The 19,046-nt window shown below is 38.0% G+C and overlaps 1 protein-coding gene across 2 annotated transcripts in view; it reads right to left on the bottom strand.

The window, feature by feature from the left end:
* The window catches only part of LOC134225937 (RNA-binding protein fusilli-like), a 333,936-nt gene that overhangs the window by 268,626 nt on the left and 46,264 nt on the right, over positions 1–19,046 (bottom strand). For both annotated transcript variants that reach the window (XM_062706383.1, XM_062706384.1), the window contains exons 2-3: positions 13,858–14,227; positions 991–1,618 (exon numbers count right to left, since the gene is read on the bottom strand). In XM_062706383.1, the coding sequence (XP_062562367.1) occupies positions 991–1,119 (129 nt within the window). In that variant the 5' untranslated portion in view covers positions 1,120–1,618; positions 13,858–14,227. The remainder of the gene's footprint in view (positions 1–990; positions 1,619–13,857; positions 14,228–19,046) is intronic.

The raw sequence follows: 19,046 nt of genomic DNA, 5'->3' as shown, positions 1-19,046 counted from the left end.
GACGACGATGGGATGACCAATGACCATCACCCGGGCATCCATCCAAAGTCAACCAACGCTCAGCTCGGCGGGCTTGGTCACACAAAAAGTGTCTATATTAAATAAGCATTTCCCGGGCTTCTGCTTCTTCTTAATCTTACTCTGATGCTGGTTGTTTTTCAAAGTGAGCAGCACAATAAGTACGTACGTACCTACGAATGTACGTAGATAGGAATAATTGCTATACACACAACATTGGCAGCCTCAGCATCATCATCATCCCATAGCCAGAGGGAAGCAAGAAGTTAAAAGACGATGTGAGTGGCAAAAAACTCACCATTCCAGAGAAGGAAGAAAAAAAAACACAGCTGAAACTGTATGATGGCACCGGTTGGGGTCAAAACCAACGAAGCAATTTGGTACAAGGGTACCAACTACAACGGTACAGGAATTTTATCTTGCTTCGGGAGGTTCCTTTTGACCAACTGCGAAAATATTTGATGGACTGGGAGCGCTAACTGCACACGTCCAATCGAAAATCAGTGAAGAAAATTTTAAATATCAATATAGGGTTACCATATGAGCAGTGGCGATTCCATCACCTAATACTTCTTCAAATAAATCAAATACACGCAATATTTTGTATGGAATATGTTTGGTAATACATATGTATCTATACTAAAATGACAACTTTGTAAATACTAATAAGAACAAGAAATTAAAAGATAGAACAAGTTTCAATAGCAACCTAGAGTCAGAAAAAACTGAAACCGGGAAGCTTTGTACTGATTGTTTGAATATCTGAATCATGAAACGCGATATTTGCATCATACGAATCATAGCGCATGTTGAAAAAATGCGCAAATATAAACATGTGTTAAAAAAATCATTTATATAAAAAATCAATAGGAGGGTAACATCAGATTTGTAATTTAAGAAGATGACGAAACCATATATTTCTTTAAGGATACCGTACAGCCGGTCACTCTAGATATCAAGAGGTGTACTTACATTATTTGTCTGCACATCGATGATTACGTAAATCAGCAGAACAATCTCCTTCTCGTCGGAACCAAGTGCCGCACCGTTATAGCCGCACGTCGCCACATACAGTGACACCACATGTCCCGGAACTAACATCTTCCACCGGCGGGGCCACGAGGGGGCTTACACTGCTGGATGCACAGCTTTGTTGGCTTCTTGTTGCTCCGCACTATCCACAAGCCCACAGCGATGGCCGTCTCGTCCAGTAGCCGCGGTCGCTCGGTCAGTTCGTACTGAAATTGCTGGGAATTAGGTTTCCCTGATGGGTTGGTTTTGCAGCACAACAACGGGCTTTTCTTTTTCACTTGAAGTTCGCCGAAATCTATGGCTCACATACACACACGCGCACTCACTTACACTCTGGCGAACAATTCGAGCGGGCTCCTCAAGATGAGGTTTCGTTTCGACACATTTACTGATATGTACACTCTAGCTTTGCTTTTTTTATTGCTAAATTACTTCGTTCAATTATGCTTCTTTCAGGCCACGCGCCGTGCACTTGCTCTCTGGTCTTGGTCTTCTATCCTATTGCACACTCTGTACAAACAATAACGAAGCGTTTCAGCAGTGGTGACTGATGGTGATGGAGATTACACTAAATAACAAAATGAAAGAAAAAATATGAACATTAATGCTTGACATATTCATTAAAATGGAACTTGTGTTGAATAGAGATTATCGATTAGACGCACATGATTTTTTAAACTAACATCATACCATTAAAAATGTTTGTTCACAAAATCTTGTACCAACGAATAAAAAATGTTTGCTATATGTTTACTATTCGCTATCAATCACTACATGTTGTTAATGGGCAGACCTATTTATTCCACTGAAGTCGCCAAATTATCCATGAATGTAGTGCTAACTTTTTTGATAACAGTTCCCCCGGACAAAAATATTATCGGCGTAACTACAGGGCGGCTAGGGGGGCTATAGCCCCACCTAGAACTAAACTACCCCCACACCTAGAATGTTTGCCACTTTGCATGAATATTGTACTTATCTAGCTCTCTGATCATATATAGACGTAACTGCCAGGAATGAGTTCTCTTCATTCACATCTTTCTCTACGAAACATTGAATCTATTTTAACAAATTTTCGAACTTCGAACAATTGTTATATCTTACGATAGGAATGTTAAGCACGAGAAATAGTACGCTCCCTTGATTCTCAAGCGCCAGATATCATTACTTTAGGAAATTGGAGTAGGAACAGTGGTTCCATGCTGCTGCAATGCTGATTGAATAAATAATAGAATCAACAGACTAAGAAAACAAACACAATTTCTAAAATTTTGATAGGATAAAGAAAGTTCTAGTGGCATACTGAACTATCTGTATGGTCTTAATATTGACAATGCATAAAACGTTGGACAAAATTTAATTGTTTAAGTGCCGTTTTCTTCACCTCCGCTTAACTCTTAAGCGATGCTTACCCATACGTTTAAACCTGGTTTAAGCACTAAGCGGAGGTGAAGAAATTGGCCCTAAGGAACACAAGATGCTTAGCTTATCGGCATATTTCTAAAAAGTCCTGATTTAAAATTAGTTTTCTCAGCAAATATTTCATCTTTAAATATTTTCAAGTTTTTACAGAGTTTTGCGAGTATATTTAATTAAACCTAGCGTTCATAGTTCTTAAGGATGTATGGCCTTTCGAAAGAATTATCAAAAGAATCCTTCCGAAAAAGTGAGAGCCAAATACTACGTATCATATGTCTGTATCGATCCAGATATTTTGAAAGCATTTCTTTCTGTAGCTTTGAATGGTAATTTGGGTAATTTTTCTGTTATTTCCAGAAAATCAATTAAGAGATTCCAGAAAGGCAAAATCTTGAGTTTTCAAGAAGAGGTAACAAAAAATTTTCATGAGAAAGAAATTGGAATTCTTTCGGATGGCTAAAACTCCACAGGCGTCTTACTAAGCTCATATGTCTTTCTAATCGCATAAAGTTTTTCTCAGGCATTGCAACTTATCCCATCATTCGATCTTCTGAGCAAAGATACTGATGATATGCTGGGATATCGATCTTTGTTATCTATCTGCTCAGTAAACAAAGTGCAACGTTCGCCATGGAGAACATTTTTTTCACTTCTTTTGTTGTAGCAACGCCCTCGCAACGTGAACAAACCCCGAACCGCGCTGGCTATCAGGATCATGATAATATCTTTCCAGAGTGCTCTTTGATTAGGGATAATATCTTTGCACAGGCAAAGATAATATCCTGTGCTCAAATGATATTGCAATGCCTGGTTTTTCTGGAATCTGAAGACAGAAAATTCGTCACTCACACTCGACCCCCTGTGAAATGATGGTTCTGAGACGAACCGATAATCCGCCTTTCCAATCACAGGCAAAATCAGAATTTTTAAAGAAAATTTCTTTTGTCTACTCTGACATCAACGTAAGATGATTTGCCATCCATGGAGAAAAAACTTCTGCAGCGTCGCCAAGTGATTATGATTTGCACTTTGAAGTATGTTCGTCTCGGCTATAATACCTCCTCTAGTGTATCTGAGAAAAACCGATTTGTTTTCAATAATTTTCCTTTCCAATTACAACAGAAATAAAATCTGAATTTTAAAAGAAAATATCACTTGACTGCTACTGACTACAGATGGGCAAAACGGATCACTTTGATGAACGGATCAGATCTGGGTCATTCAATCTAATGATCCGGATCTTTTAGTCGGATCGGATTCTTAGAATAAAACGCAAGAAGAATACAAAATAGTGAAACGTTCGTCATTCAGGCTCACACTTTTGAAGCGTACTGACAATAACTTCATCCTTTCTTGTTTGCAAGCGTATGGATTACAAACAATGGACTTTTTTATTATCTCCTTACAAATGGTCAAATAATTTGCTGATCTGGTGATCCGGATCTTTTAAAAAATGATCCACGAATTATTCACTCACTTTAGAGATCCAAATCATTTTAACGGTTCCGGATCAGATCGTCCATCTCTACTACTGACGCCAACGTTTCTGCAGCATTGCTCTCCGACGAGCGTTTGTGATTCTTTCGAATCACTCACACACTCTAACTTTCACCTACTCAGTGACTGAGTAAAATTGTATTGCCATCTCTTTTCTTCGCATCGGATTTTTACTCAATTTCCGACAAAAGCAGGATTACTCAAAGTTTTGAGTTGTCCTGCTTTTGACGGAAATTGAGTAAAATTTTACTCAGTCACTGAGTAGGTGAAAGTTAGCGTGCAGCAATCAAACGTTAATCCGAACCTTGCGTTAAAAATTCACTGGTGCTGCTGTCCGACGGTCGCTCGATGATTTTCCGCTAAGATGCTAAGAATAAAGGTTCAGCACCGCCACTGATATCCCGAGACCGCAATCGACGCCTAGAAAGAAACGATTTTTTTTTCCAAAAAGCGCTTTTCTAATCACTGGAAAAAGCGAAACGATAGTCTGAGCATTGCATGGATATTTCTCGTGAGCACTGCCATTTTCGGCGACGGTCAGCGCATTCTAATCCATAGCTTTTAATAGTTGGGGAAAATCTTAGAGAGTTCGTCGATCGATTGATACCAAAATCTCGAAAATCGGTACTTTTCGTGAAGGTGTCCAATTTGAATATGTAGTATTGCCTTCCTATCTTCGCAAAGGATGTAATCCTACGTCAAAAATTAGCCCACCTAGAATTTTCCGTTAGTTACGCCAATGAAAAATAATGTAGAAAAACAATACAATTTATTGTAACATTACTATCAAAACAACAAATTGACCATAGATCATATTGTAGCTGATATCTAATAAGAAGTTCTGCATCTCCTCTTCACGATACATGCATAAAACACTCAAATACACGTCGATACTCGTTGAAATTAACATTTTAAAGTCTAACTGAATGGGGGTCCATAATAGGAAATTGAATAGAAATTGCTTTCCAGTAGCAGAATTTTAAACTTGTTGCCATAAGGTGAAGAAATATCCAACATTTTCAAATCGCATAGTATCTAATAACAAGTTCTCCTCTGATTGAAACATACACCCAGGTTTTTTTTACACGGTTGGAATTCATTAATTTCTCGGTTAACCTGAACTTTCACAGCTTTTTAAATACCCTCTGAATTTTCTTTGATTTTTTGTGAATTTTTTCGTGGGGTTAACTCATTGTTTAATTGACGCTGAAGGTCTTAAACGACTAAAACCAAACCGTGTAAAAAAAACCCGGGTGTACATGAAACCAGGGCTGACAATAGTCATCGTCGCAGCACGGAATGCCATAGTAGCGACAAGTTGTAGTGTCTTCATTGCTACTCAACGCATCGTCGATGACGCACACGACGTAAGCTTTCGTCGTGCAACCAAATCGTCATGACGACATCGAAGAACGAAGACTTCATACCATTATTCTTCAAGCGGCAGCTGCCATGCGAAGATTTTTATGAATTCTTTGTTATAATGAATTTGAAGTAACGTATGAAGGCGTTATAAATGTTGTCGATGCATTTATGTTACCAAAGTTCCTACAATTCGTTTATTTGGAATGCCATTGTGTTTTTAACCAGTCCGTCTATAATGACGAGTAATCAGTTGAAATAGTGACGACGGAAATTGTCATAACTTTTGGCTGCGCGACTATATTCATGGCATGCATGCGGCGCGAAAAAAACCGAATCGGTGTTGCGTCGTGTAATGCAATGACGAAGACTTTTTTTTTCGCTTTCTTCATACGACGAGAAAGACTATTGTCAGCGCTGCATGAAACTCTTAAATTCACGACGTTATTCTTCGAAATAAACATTGAAAATCTCACTGTACTTGCCCTATAGTAGACCCCCTGGGGGTCTATAATAGGAAATTGCTTTCCTTTAGTCGACAGTCTATTTGATTTCCGTGTTCCGTTTCGGATTGTTCGTCTTCCCTATTATGGAACCCGCAATATTCCTATAATGGACACTCTTGTGTTTATTTTTTACAAAATTGTAAAAAACCGTCTATTTTTATATTTCATGGCATTTCTAATGCATATAATCATATCGTTTGATTGGTGATCAGGTTCTCCCGATGGAATTTTATAGAAAAATGTTACTATTGTGGTGTATAAATGTAATTAAAGCTGAAGGGTCCACTATTGATTTGGGGTCCACTATTGGACATTATACCCTGATCATTTTAAATTGGTTGCCCACAACTGCATTATTTTAAAAGCGTGCGTTGTTCAATCTTATTTTTCAACTAGATTTCACCATGAAATTCAACGCGCACATAATTTCGATGGAAATACATGGAAAAACAATTGTGAAAAAATATGCGGTAGTTATCTTCATCAACAATTTATTTTGTTATTATTTTTCTGCAATGTTTTATTTTCTCGTACACTAAGTGTACGTAAAAGCTATAATATTGCTTCAAAAACAAAATTTTGATAGGAGGCTCGGAGGGCCGATTTTTATGTACCGATCGACTCAGCTCGACGTATTGAGGTGCTGTCTGTATGTGTGTATGTATGTATGTGTGTGTGTATGTGTACAAAATTTGTAGACACACTTTTTTGAACTTCCCATTGTCCGATTTGTTCGCAACAAGTTGCAGTCGACGCGGAATTCAGTCCCATTGTTTGCTATTGAAAATTAGATCAATAGCTCATCTCAATCTGGAGTTATGGCCAAAAAACGTATAGCGTATAAAAAAAATAGCAAAATGTTCTATGCTGAATCAACCTAGATTCGAACTGCTGACCTCTGGGGTGGGAAGCGCTTGCCATACCACAAAACCATCGGAACACACATGGTATGAGCAAATATAAGTCGTACAGTATTCATCAAATTGGTATATGTTCATTTCTTTTCAAAGCCACAGAGTTCACTCTGCTAGGGTAACGGTACCAATATTGGAAGTATTATTGAATCAATGAAAGAAAATATATCAAGCATAATTTTTCATAACGACGTATGTAACAATTATGAGGATTCGAGAAATCCTTTGCAGAAAGTTGGCAAAACTTTTTCTAAAACTGTTTTAAAACTAAACCTTTTTCAATACTTTTTTCCGCTGGCATGCGTCATTACATGACACGTAATAAGCGTGCTTCACATCAAATCTCAGTTCATTCAAATTCACTGTGAAAAACGATAAAATTATACATACACCGGTATGCTGCACGCACGTCGGTGTACATTGGTCGGTTTTCCATAGTGCACGATTGACGCAACTGCAGTTTTGTTTTGTTTTGCTTTTTTTGGTACATAGGTCGCTCTTAGTTCCCATATGTTAAAGCGACGTATGTAACAGTGAGACTTCAAAAATTGATTTTTGACATACGTCGATTCGTAAAAAGATTGAATTAAAGAATTTTAAGATCTGAAATCAGTAAAATCGATGCGTATTATATAAAGCTGCGTGTGATTGCCACGTTGTATTAAAAACCTCGTTTTGTTTACTTTTGTTACATACGTCGTTATGAAAAATTTTGCTTGATATATTTGATAATTCTAAATTGATAGTTTTAATGCATTAACTAATAGACAAACTTTTAATTTGCTATAAATGAAATTGGATTCATTTCATCTTGATAATCAATCTAAATTTCTTGGAGGTAAAATGGGCTCCACTATACTGCCGTTGCAAGCATAATCGTCCAATATTGATTTTGCATGGAAGAAAATATGGAACAGTTAATTAATTCATGCTATACATAAGTCCTTAAACTTGGATTTCACAAGACCAATTAATTAGAACCCCATTCATAGCGACAACATATCTGTGTGAAGATTTAAAATAGCACTCGGATTATGTGGGAGAAGCTGAGTTATGGAAGAATTCGGAGAAAATTTTTCTGTTTGGCAAGTTAATGGAAAATGTATCCAAACTTTTCTACAAACCAAGCATGTTTTGGATCATGTAGTAATCTAAGTTTGATCATTTAGTTTGTCGATGACTCATACCAGAATTCAAATTTTAAAACGTGTTTTATGGTGGACTTCTGATGCGAATATTTTTCGACATTTAACCTCTGGAATGAGTTATTGACAAACTACTAAATTATCGAACCTATATTACTAAATGATCGAAAACATCCTTGCTATAATCCATAACAAATTACACTAACGCAAAAAACGATTTTTGATTCTCTGATAGAATAATATCAGGTATGCAATCAGTACGATATAAAGTATTGCACATTATTGGCCCAAGTATGCTGATTTAGGTAACACCAGCTCTGTTACGAGTAATCTATCAGATTTTGTACAGGGATAGTTTACCTGTACAGAGTGATCTGATAAATATTTTTAGATCAGTTCAGTATAATACGGCCGGGGTTCAGCCAAAACGCACCAAGCGCCAATGAAAAATTACCGATTTTTTTGCTCAAACTTTCGTTTAGCAGATTTAATTGATCGTAAATCGTAACGGATATCCCTCAACCCCATAACTGAGGATATCCTACTGCAAATGTACGTTTAAATTGATATGAAACTATTTCCGTTGTTCTTTTACGAACAAAATATCACAAGTCAGTCGAAAAGCCGCTTGGTGCGGTTTGGCTGAACCAAACATTTATGGATCATTTGTCATACGTTCATGGGAAAATAGCAGGAATGATATTGTTTTTCTTGATCATGTTTGATAACATAATTATTTTCCAATTATTTGATATATTTTTTTAGCTTAGTTATGCTTAGTTATGGATCTTAAAATTATTCTTTATGAATAAGCCTGAACTATTTTTTGGATTAAGGGTGGCGTTTTATGGAGCATTCAGATGTTATTTATGGATCCTTTTAGTGCATTTAACGGTACAAAGTAAGGGCTGTCATAAACAAATGTGAAAAATAAGCCCTATTTAGTGTTATATTAGACTTTTCTAATATGTTTGTCAACCCTTTTGAACGAGCGAGAAAGGCATCATCACCGCTAGGTGGATTAATCAGGGTTTTTTTTCAAAGCTTCATCTTCGACGGCTGCTGCAGCCAAATTCCCTTTTTTGCGGACGATATGAAAGGATTTTCAAATATTCTTATAACAAAGCGATTTTCGAGAAGGACGATCAACATCGGACATTTACTCTGCGATAAATCCTTGTAAAATTGCGGAAACGCAACTTGCGGACTCATCATCTGTTTGCGAACTTTATGGCATCGTACGACTCACGGAAACGGAACAAGCTAAGGCTGAACACCCGAACACGTCTCTCCTACTGAATTGCACTTCCCGCAGCGGTCATTCACGTTTTCGTGCAATATATAGTGCCAATAGTTCATCGTTGCAATTACCCGGTCCTGGATGGCTATCAAGAAACCTTCTGTTTCTGGGAAGAGTTCACCCCGCACCAGCCACGTATTCCACCCCGTTTTGACGATATATTCCAGCTCCAGTTGATGGGGTGCGTCCCATGTAACTCCTTCTTCTTCCACGATGCGATCATCTCGTCGATAGTTTTGATGTCGCAATTCAGCTGATAGTTCTTCTGCACCAGATGCAGGGCACTGAAACCGTGGTCAGCTTTCCACAAAGTATCTCGCAACTGCTGGATCTGGGCAACACATATGTCGTTTTCGGTTATTGCTGGGTCGAACCTAGTTCTGCCCCGGATTCGCTCTAACAGCTGTCAAAACGTTCAATTATTCTTTCAAGTTGGATCGTGATCCGCACCAGATCCGACCCAAAATGAACGAGGTTCGCTCTGCCGATTTATCGAGATCCAACCTAGGTTCACCAATACATTCGTACACAAACTGTCAAACTGGTGTTTATGTTTACGCTAAAGGAAAATGGAAACGTAAATAACACGGATGGGTATTTGATTTTAAATCATTTCTGTTAAATTTATCGATTTTGTTGTTGTCTTCCACGCAAAAATTGATTGTTTTATTTGTGTGCTGTCTCCTAGTTTCTCTGATGGTGAATCGAATTCAGATACCGACATATTTTTCGCTGACGGAAGCTCCATCATAAACGAAATGAGGGTTGAAAATTTTGTTGAAAATGTGATCGATAAATGCAGTGACGAGAAGGTAGCTGCTATTTATTCACTATTACGTTGTGTATTCGAAGATTTTAGGTATAATTGTTATCTCAATAGAAAATAGCGCACCGGAGTATCTGCCGCTATGAAATTATTTATACCAAAATGTTCATACCATTATTTTATTCATTATTGCATTTCTGTGAATGATTTGTTTAAGGTTACGGGTTGGAAGAAACATAATATATTAACCCTTTATAAGGCAGCGGCAACTATATTGCCTTAAACAAATGATACAATTTTCTGATTATATTTTTTGAACGTTTCACTTATTATTTACCATGCAGAGGGTATATTTCATAACACTCTAGATGATACTTGGCCGTAAAATAAATTCAAATGTCAATTTAGTAACAGTTTTTATACGAATTGAGCGTAATTTTCGAGTGGAAGAAGGATTTTTTGACGACAAAGACATATCATATTTTATCCCATTGATATTTATTATGCTGAATCTCCCGTTCAGATTATGTAGTGAAAAAATATTTCCCTTTCTTGTATATTTGGTTTGCAGTTTTGACGAAATCGAGTGCTAGTCAACTCTTGTAGGATTTGATTTTATGTTTTATAATAAAAGGCCCCAAATAGATTCTATTGGTTTTTTTTACAAAGTGTTTACATATTTTCATGTTCTGTTTCATTTGTATGGCATAATTGATAATTCAAATCTACTGTAACAAAACTATTGTTACTCAGACAGAACGCCACATAAAACCAGCATAATATGTAGTTTATCGTGAAACACGGATTGGCATAGCTACCGGCAATGTCTCGGAGCGCCAAAATTCCTTCACGGCAATCCACATTGCCGTAGTGATTCATCCCAAGCTCCTAATCACATAAATTTATTTATGGATTAAATGCTTTTTTTTAAATAAAACAATTAACAGAAGAAAAATCTGACTTCCCCCATAATTCATTAAACAAGAAAAATAACTCTAATAGCAAAATTCAATAGATAAAATATGCCTGTTACCTGTTTCTGCCAGCTGATAAACGTGTGAACTGAAAACAAACAAAACAGATGATAGCTCGAGTTCTCACTAACACCATCATACTGACTGATCTCGATCCGTTTTTCGTTCGGTTATTCAGAGTCGGGGTCGGACCTGACCCAGGTTTAAAACCGAAAACGACAATAGTGTCTGTATATCGGTGACGCCTCTTCCTCCTACTGTGCGTGGGAAGGTGACTCTCTCAATGAACGATTTTGGATGGCGCATGCGATGCTTTTTTTTTGTTCGGGGTGAACCACTGCGTCCATTTCATTGAACTTTTGTAGTATACCTGTGTCATTTGTTTAGTGCAGGTCTTCCTGCTCCATTTCTAATGGGAAGAAATGAAGTAGTCGTTTTTATTCATATATTTCTCAAGCTTAATGTAAGTCCCTTCAGATAAAGGTACCGCTATTTATACCCTTCGAAAAATGGCTTATACCAACTCTCAAAGGCGCGCCCCTCAATCAGTTTCGGCTCAACAATAAGTTGGATAATACTGGAGTTGGAATAATCGCCAAAATGGGGTCGAATACGTTGCTGGTGCGGGGTGAACTCTTCCCAGAAACAGAAGGATTCTTGGTAGCCATCCAGAACCTGGTAATTGCAACGAAGAACTATTGGCACTATAAATTGCACTAAAACGTGGAGGACCGCTGTGGGAAGTACGGTACTGAAGTTCAAACATATTTTGGTTCTTCTTATGAGTTCCGAATTCGTTTTTGTATAGAGATCTGATTTCATTGCGTTTGGCATTTCCGAATCTCACCTTTACACAGAACTCTAATCAGTCAGAAGGTTCAGCAGATCCACCAAATTCGTATCCTCTTCTTTCCTGATTAATCAGCGCTCTGGAGCTTGAGATTCATGTCGTCGGCTTCGAAAACCAGCCTATAATTGAGTTACGTTTTTACAATTTACTCCATTGACTCCATCCAAAAGGCGCAAAAAAATGGGTCATCTAAAAGCAAATTATAGTCGTTCCATACTCTTCCGACCATCACTCATAAGTATTAACAAGAAAAGTAAGAACTAGAGCACAGTGTGGAAGATCTTACTCCGCAATGCAACATGAAAAGTGTCTACCCAGCATTACAGGCTCCGTTAACTGCATGGCTAATTGTTTCACCCCCCAGGCAATTCATCCTCTCAGTACGGGTCGCCTGACACCTTAGGATTCGGGGTTAGGGACGTCATATTGTCAGCTTCAGTGTTGTACCGAGCCTGGCGATATGACCGGATTTACACCGTTACGCACTACTTTAGAGTATCCATATCCCAGCGTAACGGGACATGCGATGCTTAGTGAACGCCACTCGTACTGCTCGTTTTAGCGCCTCCAAGCCAGTCTTTATTCACTTCACCACCCCGAAACTGTACATATGTCAACAAGGGCACGATACACGTGTTTGTCGCCTTCACCTTATTGCCGGCCGACAAGAAGCTCTTCAAAATACCGTTGACACGATGCAAGAGCTTTCCTGCAGCTCCTTTTCGATCATCGTGTGGCGATTCAGTTGCAGGAAGCCTAGGAACTTGTACGTTTAGCCTTCAACCATGTTTCGAATCTCTGCCTGTTCGTTGACGCGGAAACTGTCGCTATCCACAACATTTATCGATACCAAACTACATCCGGATATCGTTGCTGAATACCGTTACAAGCCGCAGAAATTGGTGCAGCATCTCCACAGATTCCTCAAACAGCATCAAATAGTCCATAAAGAAGGTGTGGGTAATGTTTGTACTCCTTTCCCCACTCTTCAAATGACTGCCATAGATGTGTTGGTTCAGTGCTCTGGTAAGAGGGTTCATGGTAAGGCAAAACCATAGAGGACTAAAGGTATCGCTTGAAATATGCCCCTCCTGATGCTGAGTGTCCCGGACCGTAACACCTTTTCTCCATCGGTAAAGTGTGTAGGGATGTGCCCCACATCCCCATAGCGTGCTGCATTAGCCTGATGACGTTACCGTCTATCTTGTACAACTGCAGTACCTTAAGACGGTACCAGTCAGGTACTGATTTATAGGCCTTATTATAGTCGATATACGCCCCATGTTCGGGTTTATTTGCTTGTGGGTGGCCTGTCCAACAACGACTGCATCAATGATGAACATGATTCTTGCAGCCTCGTGTATTGCGTCCACAACCTTTTTGTTCCTCGGTCATCAGGATGTTGACGTCGCAATCGTTCTGCACTCGCTATTACCGATGACAGCACTTTGAACAGACTCGAAAGGCACGTTATTGGTCTGTACTTGGCTGGGTTTAAAGTGTTCCGATCCTTCGGCAGAAGATAAGTGACACAACAAACATATTTTTATATTATTATTATAATTATTTTTTATTTATTTTTTTACTTAGGATTTCATATTTATTTAGCAGTCACTTAGCTCAAATTGAGTAAGCTCCAGGCCTTATAAATCTGAAACGCAAATATTATCTGGAAGTTGGTTGTGAAGAATACTCTTTTTTCGACTCCTTATATACGATGATGGTAATTTTTTTTTATTGGATCCAGAAATTTCTACAACTATTGATTTCAAATTCATAGTATTATTATGATAAGGAACTTACTTACGTATATACCTGATAAATTCTTTTTAATTATTTGCAAAAAAAGATGGACACTACTGGACAGCCTTTTTGATAAAACACTGTTCTGGACGCTTTCTTTGATGTTCTGATGGCAGTGGTTTATCGCGGTGTTCAAATTGCATGGAATTGAGCATCATCATCTAAATGTTTCAAATTTCTTCTAACACTAGTTACAATAGCAGAAATCGTTAATTTGTTCTTACAGTCACTGAAGCTGTAATTAACCTTCTTGCAGTGTGTCTTGTATTACCTTTTTCTAGCGCCGAGTTCCTCCGGTATCCGGCGTTCGTCACCAGCAGCCGGTTGATGTTCTCTGTTCATGGGGCAGGTACAACCGATTGCCGTGCCGAATTGTTCTATTGTTTCCACCGGGAAAGATGAGTGGCGCTCACGCACTTTTCTAGCGGTTTCGCCGTCGGTTTGGATGATGGCGGGAAGGTGCCAATCGTACCGCTTAATTTTTTAGAATAATGAGTAATTGTCTACACAACTAAAAGGTGTGGATGCTGCGGATGGTTTTGATAATTGTGATTTTAGATTTCTCACAGCGTGCGCGTGTGCGGTGTTCCGACGATGGCGATTCGATGTAGCTGACGTTTGTTTTACAGCTGATTAGTATTCTGTGGGTCAGAGAGGGAAGAGATAAGAATAGGGGAATGAGCGTGATTTGTTGAAATAATCACGAGATGTAAACATAAGTTAGTCGAATGTATGTTTCGCACGGAATATCTATGTTGAAGCGCATGTAATGGAAGTGTGTTGCTGCTGTTGTCGATGGGGAGCCCAATTTAAATAAGTAATCATAAATTGACCCAACAATTATAGACTCGTTAGAATAATGGCTCAATTTTGATCGCATCTAGCCACTTGTGAACTCGATGCATAATGCAAATTTAAATTCAACATGACGTGGACAAATCGATCAAAGATAGATCAATTTTCCCACCGCATTTTTTTATCTATTGTAAAAGAAATCAACATGGGATTATTTCCACCTGTTCCGGTCTTATAATGTGTGTTTTTTGCTCGAAACATCACTTTCTTATTATACATTCCCATTAATCTGCGTTAGATGTGGATATTATTCCCGGAATTTCTTTGGAATTATCATCTCGGATCAGAAATAACTTAATCATAACTAGCTGACAATCGTAGTTAAAACATTATTGATGGGGCGATCGAGTCGATTCCTCATGTTAAACCTTCATGGTAGACACTCACGATACCTAGGCAAACCAAATCAAACGATATCAGCTGGATGGATTTTCTCCATTCCTTCAGCAGATATGTTCGTTATAGTTTCCGTTAGTATAATATTTCCTCATACGAAAATCATGAGTAAAACTGGGAAAATAGTTCTCATAAGACGAATTTGTACAATCCCATTGAATTCCACCACTTAATTGTATCTTGACAGATACGTATTTCGACCTCAACAGTAAGGCCGTCTTCAGTGTCTCGTACGAGACACTGAAGACGACCTTACTGTTGAGGTCGAAATACGTATCTGTCAAGATACAATTGAGTGGATGAATTCAATGGGATTGTACAAACTCGTCTTATGACAAGTGAAGGCATTCCACTAAAAAGCTTAAAATAATTTTCTCAATCGGGAAAATAGTAAAAACCCAAAATTAAGTTTTTTTTTTTAATTTCATGGGCGTTAATAAAATGCATTCGCACCTACTATGCAGGACAACTTCTGCAACTAGTTTTTTAAATAATAATTATTTGAGACGCGTAAAATAAGAGATACTTAAACGAAATTTTAATAAATTCAAAGCAGTACTGCAAAAGGTCGTGATCGTCATAAGACAAAGAGCAACGAACCTTTTTATATCTCAGCCAACCAAATGAAAGTATTGTGGGCTCTTTAATTAATTTCGCATAAAAAGCTTCTTTTTTATTAAAATTTCTAAATAATTTTAATAGATTCCTATTAATATTTAAAGAATAACGACCAGATGATAAATTAATATAAATAATTTAATCCACCGCACAATGGTTCCATTCCCCTAGGAGGGCGGTCATAAATATAAATTACGGAAGTTATACGGTAAAATGGTGTACTTTTAATATTTTTCAGGTTAAACAGCCTATTTTTTATTATTTGGTAGGCTCAGTCATTATCATACTTTACGGAGCCGATTTCAGTATTATATGCAAAAATCCAACAAACAACGTTCAATTTACATTCTTGAGGAAGATGCGTGGGTGGGAAGATGCTTGTTATTGTGAAAGTAGTAAACGGAAATAAACCTGATTAATTCACCTAGCGGTGTTAATGCCTTTCTAGTGCATATGAAAAAAATAGTATTTTCGCGATCTGGCCAATTCTTATTTGAAAACAAAAGGATATGATTCCACGTCGAACGCAACTTGTTCCGAACAAATCGGTTAAGTCTAGATCAACATTTTCCACGTCGAACGCAACTTGTTCCGAACAAATCGGTTAAGTCTAGATCAACACTTGAAAAGGGCGTAACAGCCAAAATTTATTCCTTCTGATTCTTTGTAGAGAAGAATCAGAAGGAATAAATATTGGCTGTTACGCCCTTTTCAAATGTTGGTCTAGAAGTATAAGTGCCAAAAAAATAAGTGAGTTTTTTCAAAGAAACATAGTAAAGCTATTTGTTTACCATTTGCTTGGTCGCAGATGGTCGCAGCTGAAATAGCCTTTAGACGACAGATTAGAGTGTAAATATTTACTCACAGGATGTTTCTGGAGGAGATTTCAAGAGGAAACATATTTTCGTAGAGGATGAAGATAACAAAATTTAGAAGAAAATTGTGTTTCCGTCGAAGAAACATAATAAAGTTATTTGTTTACCATTTGCTTGGTCGCAAACGGTCGCAGCTGAAATAGCCTTTAGATGACAGATTAGAGTGTAAATACTTACTTAGAGGATGTTTCTGAAGGGGATTTGAAGGGGAAACATACTTTCGTAAAGGATGAAGATATCAAAATTTAGGGAAAAAAATGGTTTTTCCGTCGAAGAAACATAGAAAAGTTATTTGTTTACCATTTGCTTGGTCGCAGATGGTCGCAGCTGAAATAGCCTTTAGATGATAGATAATAGTGTAAATATTTATTCAGGAAATGTTTCTGGAGGGGATCTGAAGGGGAAACATATTTTATTGGTGGATGAAAATAATGAAATTCAGAAGAAAATTGTGAATCCGTTCATCAAACACAGTAGAGTTTTTCGTTGACCATTTGCTTGGTTGTGGACGGTCCCAACTGAAATAGCATGTAGATGACAGATTCGAGTGTAAATATTTACTCAGAGGATATTTCAAGAGGGAATTCAAAGGTAAAACATAAGTTTCATGAGGTATGCCAACATTTCCACGTATAGTTTATTAAACTGGATTATCTTAAATTCGAAGCCTTATACAGATCATATTAGCTCAAATTCTACAAAAATGACGATTGCATCTTAAATAGTAAAGTAACCGTAAAGTAGCAGTTTAGGGATAACTTGTTGAATTTCGATAAAGTTATGTTTTTGTATTTATGACCTATGACCGAGTGGACAGTAGTGGTAAACACAACAATAAAGCAGATATTGCACACTGTGACGGAATAAAAAATATTGAGACTTTTGTTACATACCTTTCATCCTTCACGTTCCTATAGAGAATTAGAGGGACAGATATGTAAATTCAAGACAAAATTTTCAAAACGACTTATCTGCTTTTGTAAACAAAGATTCAAAAGACGATTTGACGAATCTGATAGCACTCCCACGCAAACCAACACCACCAAAAGGTAGGTGAGCGTTTCCGCTACCTGTTGATGGCCTTGGTTTGCGTGGGAGAGCTATCAGATTCGTCAAATCGTCGTTTGAATCTTTGTTTACAAAAGCAGATAAGTCGTTTTGAAAATTTTGTCTTCAATTATAGAGATAAACCAGCCGAGGGCTGCAAATCTCTATAAAACAGACAACAAAAATATATGTTATAACATCGCGTGACATCTCTCATTGAAATTGAGAAATTTCAGTATTGGATTCTAAAAGAAAATGCTTGAAAATTTGAAACAATATGATAAAAAGTATTCCACATTAGTCTCATTTAATGTAAAGAAAACTTGATTTAAAAACTCTAGCAACGGTGTGCTTCAATATGTTTCCACTTTTAAACAAAGTGTATGAAACTTGCAAAAATCACTTGTTTTCGGGTAGAATTGCAAAAAAAAACTTTTTTAAATTGTAACTCTAATTGATATAGGATTTTGAAATTGAAATATAAATTAGCAATAACTCAACTTTTGCTCGTGGCAAGTGAAACCCAAATCAAACATTCAAATTCTTCATATGCCATTCAACAGATAAAATTCCCACAACGGCAAACAAACGCACAATTCAGAAAGTAGGGATAATAACAAAATATGTATAATGCTTGGCTCGTCACTGTCAACAAACCACGTATGTACTAAATTAACATCGTCGCGTCGGGCGGCTCGCATACGCAACCCCACCAGTTCGATTCAAACGAACAACGAAACCAAACATGCCAGAAAACGCAAGACACCGAAACAGGTTGGCGGTAGCCATCTCTCGCAAGTTGCGCACTTATAACTGACCTAACCCGGAAAGCCTGGCCACACGGACGGGGCAAACGAACCGAACCGAACGCGCCACGCACCTGCACGGACACATCGTTCGAACCCAGGAACACGAATCCACGCCAAATGATGTGCTTGGATGCTATCTCGGATGGGAACGCTCTTATCAATTCGCACTAATCGACGAGGCGCACCTTGGCAGAAGTTGTCAGCCACCGGGGAGTGCACCCAAGCAGTATTCGAGACTTCACTGTTGAATTGGGTGGGTCATTCAAGCAATATCACAACACGTACCTTATCAGAGCAATTCAGGTAACACAAATTGACAGTACTCATTCATGAAAAAAAGATCTTATAAATATTCAACGAGTTAAAAGGTAAAATCATTAAGGTGAATCCGACCGAACTCTTCAAATATCTCCCGACAACTGGCCTATTGAACACTGATTGAACGAGAACGAGTAAGTTAAGTGGGTGAGCTTGTGAGATGAGATCGTGGCTGATGATAATCATGACCGTGATGATGATGATGATGACCAGTTAATGATGGGGGAGAGATTCCAAATTATACAGGTAACACACGCATACACACAGGTGAAATGCCATTGCGTGCCTACACTGGCAAAATAGTACGCACGGTGTATACAAAATTAACAATTACGCTGTTGATGGAGAGACGGCAGCAGATATAGGTACTTTGCCTCACGCACACCTGGTTGCATTCAGTTGCATGGTTGGTCTGTTGGGTATAGGGCAATAATACCATGGCAACAGTAACAACAACCTGTTTGAATGGTGAGCAAGTCATGGAACAGGTTGAACCAACCTTTTTCATTAGCAAAAGAGAGAAGATAACACAGACGTAGAAT

Source organism: Armigeres subalbatus, chromosome 3 (genome assembly GCF_024139115.2).
Source record: "Armigeres subalbatus isolate Guangzhou_Male chromosome 3, GZ_Asu_2, whole genome shotgun sequence".
Taxonomy (NCBI): domain Eukaryota; kingdom Metazoa; phylum Arthropoda; class Insecta; order Diptera; family Culicidae; genus Armigeres; species Armigeres subalbatus.
This window is presented reverse-complemented; position numbering and strand designations above follow the sequence as displayed.